General features: G+C 35.5%; 2 protein-coding genes across 2 annotated transcripts; both read right to left on the bottom strand.

Moving 5' to 3' along the window:
• Positions 1 to 1,136: 1,136 nt before the first annotated feature.
• On the bottom strand, positions 1,137 to 1,876 carry LOC109209306. The gene is made up of 2 exons (XM_019372553.1): positions 1,529 to 1,876; positions 1,137 to 1,455 (listed from the first exon to the last, which is right to left on the bottom strand). Exons 1-2 carry the CDS (start codon positions 1,814 to 1,816, stop codon positions 1,222 to 1,224), a joined length of 522 nt encoding a protein of 173 aa, XP_019228098.1. The 5' UTR covers positions 1,817 to 1,876; the 3' UTR covers positions 1,137 to 1,221.
• A 7,870-nt stretch (positions 1,877 to 9,746) lies between these two features.
• LOC109209298 lies at positions 9,747 to 12,889 on the bottom strand. The gene is made up of 2 exons (XM_019372545.1): positions 12,312 to 12,889; positions 9,747 to 11,407 (listed from the first exon to the last, which is right to left on the bottom strand). The coding sequence occupies exons 1-2, from the start codon at positions 12,743 to 12,745 to the stop codon at positions 10,354 to 10,356; spliced, it is 1,488 nt and encodes a 495-aa protein (XP_019228090.1). The 5' UTR covers positions 12,746 to 12,889; the 3' UTR covers positions 9,747 to 10,353.
• Between the last annotated feature and the right edge of the window lie 160 nt (positions 12,890 to 13,049).

Here is a 13,049-nt window from a genome sequence, read left to right as displayed (position 1 = left end):
AAGAATAATAAAAAAAAAACTGACTGTATTGACTTGAATCATTATTCGTAAAAAATATTTTCTTTTAAATGATCTGAGAACCAAAATAATTTTTACGTTTGAGTTAACTCATTATTATATGGATTTAAGTTATAACCGATTAACCAAAATGTCCTTGATACTAAAATGGCAGAATAGTCTAAACGGCACTTGTACTTCACCCACTTTGTCATGCCGGTCCCCAAACTTACATATTTGCCAATTGAACAGTTATACTCATTCAAAACGTGAATAATAAACGCTTATCCAACGTGGCTTATCCTATGTGTCATATGTGGCTGCAGTGCGTGATTCACACGCCTGTAAGGGGCGTGAAGACAGTAAAAAAAAGCCCTAACGGTAATAATTTAGCCTATTTAACATCCATCTTCTTCTTCGTACCTTATTCTCCATTGTTGAACATTGTAGAAGCTAAATTTAGCAAATCTGATGCCTTCTTCTTTCTTTGTTAGCTTCAACTGTCAAAAATAGAATTTTAATTTCATGTGAATCTTCTTTGCCCATCAATTTTTGCAATCTCCTTTTGTTTTGAAAGTGGATTTTTTTCTGCTTCTCCTGCAACAAATACGCTATTGCCGCCTCTTCTCCTTCAACAATGAGGATGCAACCTTTGTGTTATTGTGGAGTTGCTGCAGATCTTAAAATGTCACGAACACCCACCAATCCTGGAAGGAGGTTCCTGGGCTGCCGAAGATATGAGATTGGTGAAGGTTGTGGCTTTTTCAGATGGGTTGATCCTGCGATTGAGGAAGAACACTACAAGACTCTTCTTGCGGCTCTTATTAAGAAGAGTGATCGATGCCATTGTCAAAGAAGTCAAGGAAGGTCGAAGTTGAGAGTTGCTGCTATTATAATTGTGGTTGTACTTGTTCTAATGTTAGCTATTATGTTATTTGTTTAGGATTGATAGTGCACTTTGTTATTTCCTGGGTTTAGGCTACATATTTTGTGTTGATGTAAAATTTTGTTCATGAAATATATTGACAAAGGCTCCATTACAGCAACAAGTACTAATATAATGGCCTGTGTTATAGGCAGTTAATAAAACATCCAAAATAAGGGAGTTGGTTTACAAAATATTGTCAATGATAGGCAATCAACAAAAACATACATAATGAAGTAGCTTTACAAAATATTGTCTACCACAGTCAACAAAAACATAGTAAATATCAGTTGAGCACTTCAATTAATGTCTGTTGTGGCTTGGCTGCTTGGTGTGGATTGTGTAACTGGTGTGGCTTGAGTGGTTGTAGCAGACTTTGCCCTTCTGTAACTCTGTTCTTGCAGCTGCCTTTGTGTAACTGCTGGTCGGCCCTTCCACTTTAGTCCAGGTGGTTTGAACCTAAGTTCAATGTTGGTAGGAGCAGAACTTATGAGTGTAGAAGGATTGTGTACCACTCTGTCAGTAGTTCCAGACTGCACAAAAATAAAAGGTTGTGAGTGAGGGATTATGTAGTAAACCATTGTGTAATTGAGTTGAAATATTTACCCTCTGTATAACAGTGCCACTTGAATCAAATAGCACACCATATCCTGCTGTCTTTGTTCTCTTAGACCCTGCATTTGCACCACCTCTTCTAGGCTCATTGGTCTTCCTTTTTGGACCTCTTGCAACATTAGTTGATTGTTGTGTGCTTGGATCAAGGATTGCTGGTGTTGTTGATGCACTTGCAGGTATTGTTGATGCACTTCCAGCTGCTGCAGTTCCACTTTCAGCAGTTTCACCTCTACCTGAACTAGTTCCAGCCCTTCCCTCTTGGTTTTTCTGCATACACATAACAAAACTATCACTAGTAATTGAATTCTTTCAATATTAGTAACAAAACAAACATTAATACTTACTGCTGATGGGCATCCTTTCTTGTTATGTCCTACAGTCTTGCACAAAGAACATCTCATTTGTCTCCCTATCCTTGTACCCTTCCCAAACTTCTTCTTTGGTTCATCAGCAGCCTTTGTCCTTTTTTTCTTTGGCCTTCCCGGCATTGCAGTTATAACAGGTGGCTCAATAGCTGGCAGTGTGCTTGTTGGCCACAAATTCATACTAGTTAAAGGTTGAATGAATCTGCTATATGCCTTAAGGTAGGTATCCTTTCTATACCAATGGTCAACATATGGCTCAACCTCATAGTTCTTGTAATGCATTGCTGTAATTGCATGTGCACATGGAATTCCTTTGAGTTGCCATGATCTACAAGTACAGGTATATGCCCTAAAGTCAACAACATGTTTATATGGCCCATCCTGGATCTCATACCCTGTTTCACCATTAAATTTGACTTCACATTTGGCTGCCCTTTGAGCATTCTCTCCAAGTATTTCCATAGCCATGGGTGATATCTCACCTACCCATTTTTCAGAAAACTCTCTCATGCTATTCATCCTCTCCATACACTTGATTCTAATTTCCTCTAACATAGTAATGATAGACTTGTGCCTAGCTGCCAATATCCAACTATTGAATGTCTCACACATGTTGTTCTCAACTACATCACACTTACTATGGTCTTTGAAATATGCCCTACACCATGTTTCCTTGTTGTATTTCAGTAAGTCCTGAACAATATTTCCCCCCAGCTGGTCCATTTCATCCAACTTCTTGCTAAAGTAAACCTCAAATGTAGCTCTTGCACACTGCCAGAATTTTTTCCTTCTTTCCTCACCAGGCCAAGTTTGCTTCCAATTAGCCCAGATATGTCTAGCACACCATCTCATTTCAGCATTTGGCAATAACTGAGTTATTGCTAGATGAAGACCCTACAGTCATAAAAATTATATTGTTATAACTTAAACATAAATGAAAACAATTACACTTTAAAGAAAGAGTATTAGAAACCATACCTTCTGCATATCAGACATGACTGTCAGCCCTTCTCCTTCAGTTTCTGTCAAGTTTAGATCATGCTTGAGACACCTGATAAACCAAGACCATGTATCCTTTGATTCCTTTTCAACTACTGCCCAAGCCACAGGGAACATTTGATTATTTCCATCCTTGGAAATGCAGGAAAGCAGTTCACCTTTACATGTCCCCTTTAGGAATGCACCATCAAAGCCAATTATGTTTCTGCACCCTTCTAACCATCCAGTTTTTAATGCTTCAAGACAGACATAAATGCCCATAAAGACTTCCTTGCCAGAAACTGAATCCTTAGATGTCCTTATCACTACAGTAGTGCCAGGATTAGTAGACTTCAGCATTTCTGCATAATCATGAAGCCTAGCAAATTCTTTCTTGTAATCACCCATATTCTCCTTCATAACTATCATTTTTGCTCTTCTACAGGAAGTTTTACTCACATACAAGCCATATGATTGCCTAAGTAAGGCTTGAATCTGATGAAGTTTAATTTGAGGCTCACTAACTATTCTGTCTTTGAATTTTTTTGCAATCCATGGTGGGTTACACATCTTGTTCCTTGTTTTCTTGTAGCATTTATGGACAGGGTAGTATGTAATCACCCTAAAGTTTCTGGTGCTGCCTTCAATGCTACCAAGGATATGCCATGGACATCCATTTTTTGTGCACTTTGCCCTAACCCTTTCCTTCTCATTAGGTTTCAACTTAAGGTTGACACCTTTTTGAATAGAATATGTCTGCAATGCCTCCCTAAACTGTACAGCATTCTCAAAGATCATATACAGTTCAAAAAATATTTTTTTGGAAGTTGTATCAAAATACACCTTCTTACTTGGATTCCTAGCTGGAGCATCCCTTACTTCATCAGGGCCAACAGGTTCTCTGTCATCATCACTACACTCACTACCTGGATCTGAGCTATCAAAATACTGGTCATCCCCTCCTAGTTTCCCTTCATATTTTCCCCTTCTGTTCTTATGCATATCTTCAAAACCATCATCTACACCAACTGGACCAGATGGTATCTCATCTACATTTACTTGGGCATCCTTCTTTTTGTTGAGTTTAGACTGTCTAATTTCAACTAAATCATCTTCCAAATCACTACACTCTTCAATGTTCTCATCTATATCAAACAGTGAGTCAGACCCTTCAGAATCATCAAGGTCCTCATCAGATTCAGATTCTGATGTTTGAAGGTGATAGGAAGAGAAGTTATTACTTTCACCTTCATCTGATTCTTCTATCTCTTCATTTAACCCACTGTCATGCCCCTCTGTTTGTATAGTGGGGTCTAGTTCAGTTATGTCCTCAACAAGAATAGGCTCACTAATTTTATGGACAATACAAACATCAACAAAGTCACCACCTTTCAATGTATTAAGAAAATTTAACACATCAGCATCTGTTTTTAAAATGAAATAGGCACCACTTTTGTTAACTTTACATCCAAACAAATCCACTTCTAAAAATCCTAAGTCCCTAGCAAACTTGTGAAACAACATAATATGTAGCTCATCCACATCAACTGTAGCTAAGTGAGGACAGGTTAGTCCATTTGCATACCTTAGGTCAGGGTCGGATACAAAATTACCACTGTGGTGGATTTGTAGGTTAACTAGGGTTGAAGCCATTTTCTTTTCATACCTGCAAAGAAACAAAAAAAAAACAGTGTTATCAATGACTATTTGTTATCAAAAGTTGCACCTTTACACAACTCCATAAACAAACCAACAAAAAAGACAGATTTTTAAAGTAAAAAAGCATCCAAGATTCCTTTTTCGTCCCCACAATGCCTTATAATATTCAGAAAATACTGTGGTGGACCGCTAACATGAACGAGACCCAACAAAAACCCAAGACACTAGGATGAAATTCTGATTTGAAAACAAAAACCCAAAACACTAAAGAGAATAACCAAATATGCCATTACATGCATGACACTACATTAAAAAGGCCTTTCACTCTAACATGTAGCAAAACACAACAAAAGCCCTATATATTAAGGGATATTAAACAGCAATTACGACCTAACCCAACCTCCCCCTAAAAAACCCTAAACAGAGCAAAATCCCCATAAATAGAAGGAAATGAAGAACAATAAAGACAAAATATGAAGAATAAATGAAGAAACTTACCCCACAAACTTTGATAACAACTGTACAGATGAAAATCCCGGCAAGAACGACGGAGAAGAGAGGAGCGACTCACTGTTGTTCGATACTATCTAAGCCCTAATTTAGGCGGGTAATTGTAAAATGAGGGAATGTGGGGGTTGGGGGGGGGTAAAGTTAATTTTTTATCCTATTTGGCCATCAGATGTGACTTGGAGCCTACGTGGATATATTTTATTGACGTGGCGTCCTACGTGTAGGCGATTGTCAAACACGCACTGGCAGCCTCATTGGATAAGCGTTTATTATTCACGTTTTGAATGAGGATAAGTGTTTAATTGGCAAATATGTAAGTTTGGGGACCGGCATAACAAACTGGATGAAATACAGGTGCCATTTAGGCCATTCTGCCATACTAAAATACCCTAAGTTTCAAACCTTTGGGTGTTTAATTTCTGGACGGTACCTTCCTCTTTCCTGTTTGATGTTTTGACCAATCTCGCCTTTTCCTATTTGATGTTTTGACCAAAGACACTTATTTCTATTTTCACAAAAAAGTCTCGCACTTTATATTTAGTTATTTACACTAAATAAATTAATTGATAAATGAAGATGAAAATATGTATTAATCAATCATAGTCTCCTGATAACAATTTAGGTAAACATTAAATTATGCATCTTTGAAATAAGTCGAGGTAAACGCCCAGTGTTTGAACAAAAGTAGATTCATCCTTCTTCTACTGTCCAACTTACAGAATGGGCGAAACTAGTGTTGTACATCGGTCGGGTTGGTTCGAATTTTTCAATATACAAATCAAATCAATTAAAGTCGGCGTTTTTAATCTTGGATTTTTCGGATTTTCAGGGTTTTTTTCGGTTTTTTTTCTCCATAAAGTCTTCATAGCACAAAACATAGATTTTGTGCTCCAAATATTTCTTTGATCCTAGTAAGACATAACTATATAAGGTGTTTTTCAAGAGAATAACATAAAATATGAGATGAGCTATGGCGTCGTACTAAAATACTCAACAATAAAGATAATTCGCATAAAATAAATATCATTAATATTTCATAATGAAAATAAACATAATCTAAAATTACTAAGTTGGTAAAATAAGTACGACTAACAAGTACTATTTTTACATGACTAAACACTATAAAAAATAAGTTGTGCATTTTATCTAAACCATGAAAAAATTACAAAATAGATATCCAACACTATTGTTATTCCAGTACAATTTAATTGAATGTCTTTTATTAGCATTAATATTGACTATAAAACTTATTGTAGCATTCAAGAATTATAAGTCCAAGCTTAAACTAATACGTTAAAAGATAAAATTATGAATTTAAGAAATATTTACAAACCACGTAACAATAAATATTATTATGTATTAAATATATTTAAAACTTCTATATATATAATGTCGGGTTGGTTTGGTTCAGTTTGACTTTTTTTAGTTATTAAAATCAAATCAAATCAATTATGGTCGCGTTTTTGCTCTCAATACCAAACCAAATCAAACCAAACCAATATTGGCAAACTAATTGACAACATCAATTATTGTCCTTAATAGCAATAATAAAAGCACATCCAAGAAAGTCAACAGATAGTTTTCTTGAATACCATGACATATACAGGTATTAAGGGTGTATATTGATTAGGTTGGTTCGATTTTTATCAAAATCAAACCAAACCAACTATATCGGATTGGATTGGTTCGATTTTGGCGGGTTATTAGAATTTTTGTTACTTTAATATTATTTCAATCTTACTTTGTTAAATTTTTGATAAGTAGATATATGTTTAGTAATAATTTAAAAAATTTACAAACATATTATCTATTAAATATTCTTATGGAAGAATTTACTTAGTAACACATGACATTTATTTTTTTAGTCGTCTGATAATAATTTTTCGTTGATGTATACTTTCAAGGTTAACCGAATTTAATAATTAAACATAAAAATTAATATGATACTTAAATAATAATAACCACTTCAAATTCGAAAAAGATATAAGAATTTAATAGATCTTGACATATGAATATGGAAGAACAAAGAGATTCACGCATTTCGGTAACACTTGATAAGAAAATGATCATACAACACATTATTTAAGGTTAATAAATAGGAATTTTTACCTCCTATATCAAAGGTTGATACCTTATTTATTTTAAATAAATACCATTTAAAAAAATTATATTCCATAGCTACCTTTTGATTTTTATAGCCAAATATCTATTTACGGTCACCTCCTACCCTTAAGCCATAAAATACACCGCCCTCTCTCTCATAAAATACGTTGCCCTCTCTCTCATAAAATACGCTGCCCTCTCTTTCTCAACCCTCTCTCTCTCAACGCCAGTTTTCTCCATGAATACAAACTCATGGATTCTCTCTCATCAGTTCCTCCGTCGATCGTTCTTCTGAGTAGTCAACAGGAATTTTTTTGCAAGGATTTTGGAGAATCAATGATAAAGATGGGCAAAATTGGAGTCCTTACTGGAAAAATCAAGGAAAGAACCTTTGAGGAGCACATATTTGTCACCATTTGTATCAATCAAGCAGAAAGCTTTTCTTTAAATGAGGAAATATGGATTAAAGTCTGATTTCCGCCACTCTACGGCCTTTATTGAAGTCTGATTTCCGCCACTCTACGGCCTTTCTTTGCCTCCCACCAACAACCCGATTCGTGCCTTCAAGGAACATACACGTGAGGTGCGACATTAGAGTTGTTCTTGAACAAGACGACGGAGTTTGGGGCCGAGCAACTTGAAGATTCTGTTACTTTTTTTTAAATGTATTTCAATGTATCTCACTGTATTTTCATGTATTCATTATCTTTTTTTTTTCATTGTATTTCAGTGTATCTCGTTGTATTCCATGTATTTCATTGTATTCAGTGTCTCGCTATATTCCATGAATGTATTCATATATATTTTTTAATTAATATATATATATATATATATATATATATATATATATATATATATATGTATTCAAATGTATTTGCAATATGTATTCATATGTTTTTGCACTATAGATGACCTGTTATACTCCATGTATTCAATGTATTTTTATGTATTTAACTATATTCAATGTAATTATATAACTTCTCTGAAGATTGCTATGTTTTTGGGGTATTTTTCGGTTGAGAATCTTTTTTATAACTGGAAATACAAATTTTTTGTGTTATAATTAAGTTTGTTGAGTTATATTAGGAGTCTATTATGTTAATTGATTCATTTTCTGTTTAAAAACAGCTGAATAGACCATGAATTGCGCCGTGAATACAGTCGAATACAATAATCTGTCTAGCTGTAATTCCTTGTTTCACGCCGTGAATACAGTCGAATACAATAATCTGTCTAGCTAAAATCCCCTTTTCACACCGAAAAATGCTACTGTATTCATGAATACAGTAGCTTAATACATCGAATACATTCTAAAAAACCTGAAAACATAGGTATAGGAAGTAATATAGTAATTTATAACTACAACTAGCTAATAACCACTAAAACATAGTGGTTTCTGAAAGTTTCTCTAATAAATATGTAGCACTTTATATTTTATTAAATATTATATCCCGTAAGAGAATCCCAAATATTTCTAGACATTTTTTNGTTCAGAATTTTTTTTACTCAATACCAAACAAAATCAAACCAAACCTAANCGGGTTTTTAGTCGGTTTAATTTGACTTTTCGGTTTAGTGCGGTTTTGCGGTTCGATTTGTACAGCCCTAACAGGCATCCAAAAGCGGCATTATCTCAATACATTTGGCAAACAAGAATAACTGGATAACCACTTCCATAATTTGGAAATACATTATTTGATGAAAAATTGAACAGTAAGCACAAGATGCAAAATGTTGATACAACTGTGTAAAGAGAGCTAGTAAACTGAAATGTCTGGTCTATCTAGATGAGAAAAAAGAACACCAACAGAAACAGAATCATACAAATGCATCATTCAGTATGGTACCATACATGTAGTTACTGAATGTCATCCACCTAAAACTTTTTTATTATAGCAATAGTGTTCAGGCCAACTTGTGCACAAATCGAGTGCACAAATCGACTATTCTGCCAGACACCACAATCTGCCAATTCCTACCAGCAAAGGTACTGGATAACTATTATTGGCCAAATCTTAGGCTGATGCGAATAAATTATCATATAGTAGCATTTTTTTCTTCTGGTACTGTTTGAACCCCGGTCCACAAGGATAGGCAAATAAAAGATAGGAGTAACAAATATCAACTTGATTCAATCTATATAACACAATTCAGTACTACCCTTTTCTCCAGAAGCAAATAACTCTGAAACGATTTTGTCAATTCTGCGAGAAAATTTATCGTAAAATACACAATTGAGTTCAGATAAAAATCTCACATTTCTACTCTACAGTAGTTGGCTCAAAATCTTGATCCCTATTAGGTTGTTACCTTGATTTTTAAAATATTTATATTAGATTATATACTGAAGCTACAACAACAACAACCACCACCCAGTATAATCCCACCAGTGGGATTTGGGGAGGGTAGGATGTACGCAGCCTTACCCCTATCCTGGAAGGACAGAGAGACTGAGATTATTTACTGAAGCTCTGTTAACAAAATCATAAACCATTATTCATAAGATAATTCAGTTGCAGCCAGATTAAAATATATAATGCTGCTGGACAGATAACAGTATGCTTGTGTATCCATGTTTCATAGCAACACCATAGTGAGGCATGAACGACTAAGGATCAACACAGAGTAGACCCTTTCAATTTCTTTTTAGTATATACTAAAGCCACACCATCCAACATAGACGTATTCAGGAAGGGGAAGCATTTTCTAACAGATAACAATCTGTACATTTCAACTGATCTACATGGTTCTTCTTTGCTAATGTATAGGTCACTAAATGTCAGGAGATCAACAAAGACGCCAACTTGAAGGTTGTTGACCTTGTATCCAATTATGGACTTACATTTGAACATACAATTACCTCCTTAAATCAAATAAGTGTTACCATTGTAAACTTGAAGAATAGAACCTTTACACAAAAATATTCACCCACCAGTGCTTTCAATCCCTTGAAACAAGCTGTGCAGATTCTTCATCCACTTGTCCCTTTTCCAGTAGTATGGATCACTAATATCCTTCAGATTTGTCAGCCTCGTCATCTTTGAATTCAAATAGGACATTGTTAATTTGCAATTTCAAGTTTGTTTAGATAGGTATAAGGGAGAATTTCAGGTGATAAGTGGATTCTAACTGCTAAAGGGGAGACCACAAAGCTGGGAAAAGAGCATTAGTTAGCTTGAAGCCAACAGCAATAGCAGCATTTTAGCCAGAACAAATGCCATGTTTTCTCATTAATTCTATGCTCTCGGCAATTGTTGACCCAGCAGTGCCAACAAAACCAAGAGAAGCGCAGCTGCAGACTGTTTCCTCTATGTATAAGAGAACATCAGTTAAAGATCGAGTATGGTGACGCTTGTTAATCACTGCTGAACTCGGTAAAATGGAACCAAGTTTTAGTCCATGGCCCGCAGCCATGACTTTTTTAGCAGTTTCTTGAACCAAGTCATCATCTTCTCTAATAACAAACAGCTTAAAGGCATCTGAATCTTTTGCTATGCTCCCTAAGTAACTCCCCGTCCAATTAGCCATGGGAAGATCAGTCATCACAAATACATGGATCGGTTTCTGTCCTGGTTGCTTCAAAGATTTTAACTTCTGCTTCAGACCAAGAAAAGTAGCTTCGTGGTGGTTCTTGAATTGTCCATCTAGTAGCCTGAGCTGTGCACAAAGAAAGGGTCCCTTGATAGTTTGAAGAGCAAACTTCTTGCCAGCATTTATTATTTCAGGAACAAAGGGAAGGAACTCAATCTTTTCGATTAAGGTCTGTATCATGGGATCATTAGGAGCTTCATGAATGTCGATATGGGATTCAGATCCCTTATAAGGAGCAGAAAAAAGGCTTCCAAATGCCAGAATGGTGGCTGATTCTGCTGCAGAACCAGGACCAAGAGCCTTATATAAATCCTTTCTTCTCCTAATAAATGAAACCTTCTTTTTCTTCTTAAGTTGTTCATCCGGTTGAAAGGAGTCTAATGCCCCGTCCTCAACATCGTTTTGAAATGTCCAAACTGTCGTTCTACAGTCATCTTCTAAAGCAGTCAAACAATCACTTATACTACCATAATAACCGGACAATAGAGAACCGCATTCTCTAAGTCTCTCAGATAAAGGAGATGGAATAGTTTGGTCTTTAGAGCAAATATCATCCAAGTTTACACCACACCACAAGGACACAAAAACTCGAAAATCAACAAATCTCACTGTTGAATAAGACACAAGTGGTGAAATGTCAACTATATCAGCCATGGATACATATCTGCAACACACAAAATAAGCAATTTATTAGAAACTCCCTAATATTCCATCCAAGAAAGCATGTCTATTTTTTCTCAGTCAAAAATCAAAATGCACAATGAAATTCAATATTTAATATTTTATAACTTATAAAGTCCAAGTTAAATCTGCAGCAGAAAGATAACAACAAACACGATAGTACGTTTGCAACGCATACAAAGTTCACAGAATAGCTTTGTCACAGTGTCTAAGCACATAGCTTAGATGCTATCATAAAGCGCATTCAGTCAGTCAATCAACTAGGTCTCACTCTATTCCATGCATTCCATTAATAATTTGTCATTTGAGTATGGGTTCTCTAGAATTAGTGTAACAGCCCAGCCCACTAGTGATATTGTCCGCTTTGGTCTAAGCCTGCACAACTTTAAAACGCGTTACTAGGGTCTAAGGCCTGTTTAATTAATTCGACTAGAGTTTCACATACACTCCCTCTTAGGGACTCAGTGTCCTTGCTGAGGTTGCCCCACCACCGTTCAAGGTTGCACACAGAGTGAGCCTGATACCATGTGTAACATGACAACCAACTAGTGATATTTGTCCGCTTTGGGCCCAAAGCGAACAATATTAGTTGGACCGTTTATAATTAGAGATTTTCTATATCCACATATATTCCTACACTGGCATATAACTAAAAAGCTCCTGAACTATAGCTTCACATATTCTCCCTGTCCCATGTTATGTCCCACATTTCTATACTTACAAACAATTTAACTTTAAATTTCTCATTTTACCCTTAATAGATGGTTTATAGCAACAGAAAACTTTCTTTAAATCAATATATCTACATAATTCAGTCAGATAAGTTAACAAACATAAAAAATGCAATTTTCTGAGCTAAAGGGAACAGAGACAAATTTCTAGATTACCTGCAATCGCGCAATAGATGAACACTATGATTCCAAACAGCGTATCTCAACTCAATAGGGTTCAAAACCCTAAATTTAGGACAACTACCAAGCGCAACAGCATGATGATCCAATACGGGAGGAACAATTAGGGTTCGATTAAGGATCTTAGCCATCAAAATAGCGTTCTTGAACTCAGCCAACTGATTACTGAAACCACTATGAGGTGCGTACCACAGGAACTTTCCCTGCAGACGATTTGTGGGGTTGCATTGTGAGGGACGGGGTATAATTGGTATTTTTGATTTTTGGGGAAGGGGAAGAAGAAAAGGGCAAATGAAGTTTTTGAAGTAGTAGAAGAGGAAAATTAGAGTGAAGAGAAAAAGGAAGATTAAAAGTGGAGATCTTTGTTTCTTCCTTGATTTGTTGGGTCTAATGAAAGTTTCAGTTTCCATTGGATTCAAATTTCTCTCTGAATTCTTGGATCAGAGATGGTGGACAGGGTAGTTTAGTTTATGAACAGTGACGCTTTTTGTTCTGCACTCCCAACTTTTCTAGTACCACATTGCCGGACTTGAGAGAATTACTGTTTGTCATTTGGTTGTTTTATATGGGTATTAGCTAATTCTCATATTATTATCACATAATAAAGATAATATATTAAATTATATTTTCTGTCTTAATTTATTTGATGCATTTTTATAACTTTGTTTAAAAAAATACTCCATCCGTTTCAATTTATGTAAACCTATTTTCTTT

Source organism: Nicotiana attenuata, unplaced genomic scaffold (assembly GCF_001879085.1).
Source record: "Nicotiana attenuata strain UT unplaced genomic scaffold, NIATTr2, whole genome shotgun sequence".
In the NCBI taxonomy this organism is placed as follows: Eukaryota; Viridiplantae; Streptophyta; class Magnoliopsida; order Solanales; family Solanaceae; genus Nicotiana; species Nicotiana attenuata.
Note: the sequence above shows the minus strand (reverse complement) of the source record. Positions and strands in the feature narration are given on the sequence as shown.

Coding starts and splice junctions, on each gene's coding strand:
- LOC109209306 (XM_019372553.1), bottom strand. CDS start 1,816: ATGTGTATGCAGAAAAACCAAGAGGGAAGGGCTGGAACTAGTTCAGGT. Junction 1,456..1,528: donor GTGGCACTGTTATACAGAGG/GTAAATATTTCA, acceptor ATTTTTGTGCAG/TCTGGAACTACTGACAGAGT.
- LOC109209298 (XM_019372545.1), bottom strand. CDS start 12,745: ATGGAAACTGAAACTTTCATTAGACCCAACAAATCAAGGAAGAAACAA. Junction 11,408..12,311: donor CATCTATTGCGCGATTGCAG/GTAATCTAGAAA, acceptor TGTGTGTTGCAG/ATATGTATCCATGGCTGATA.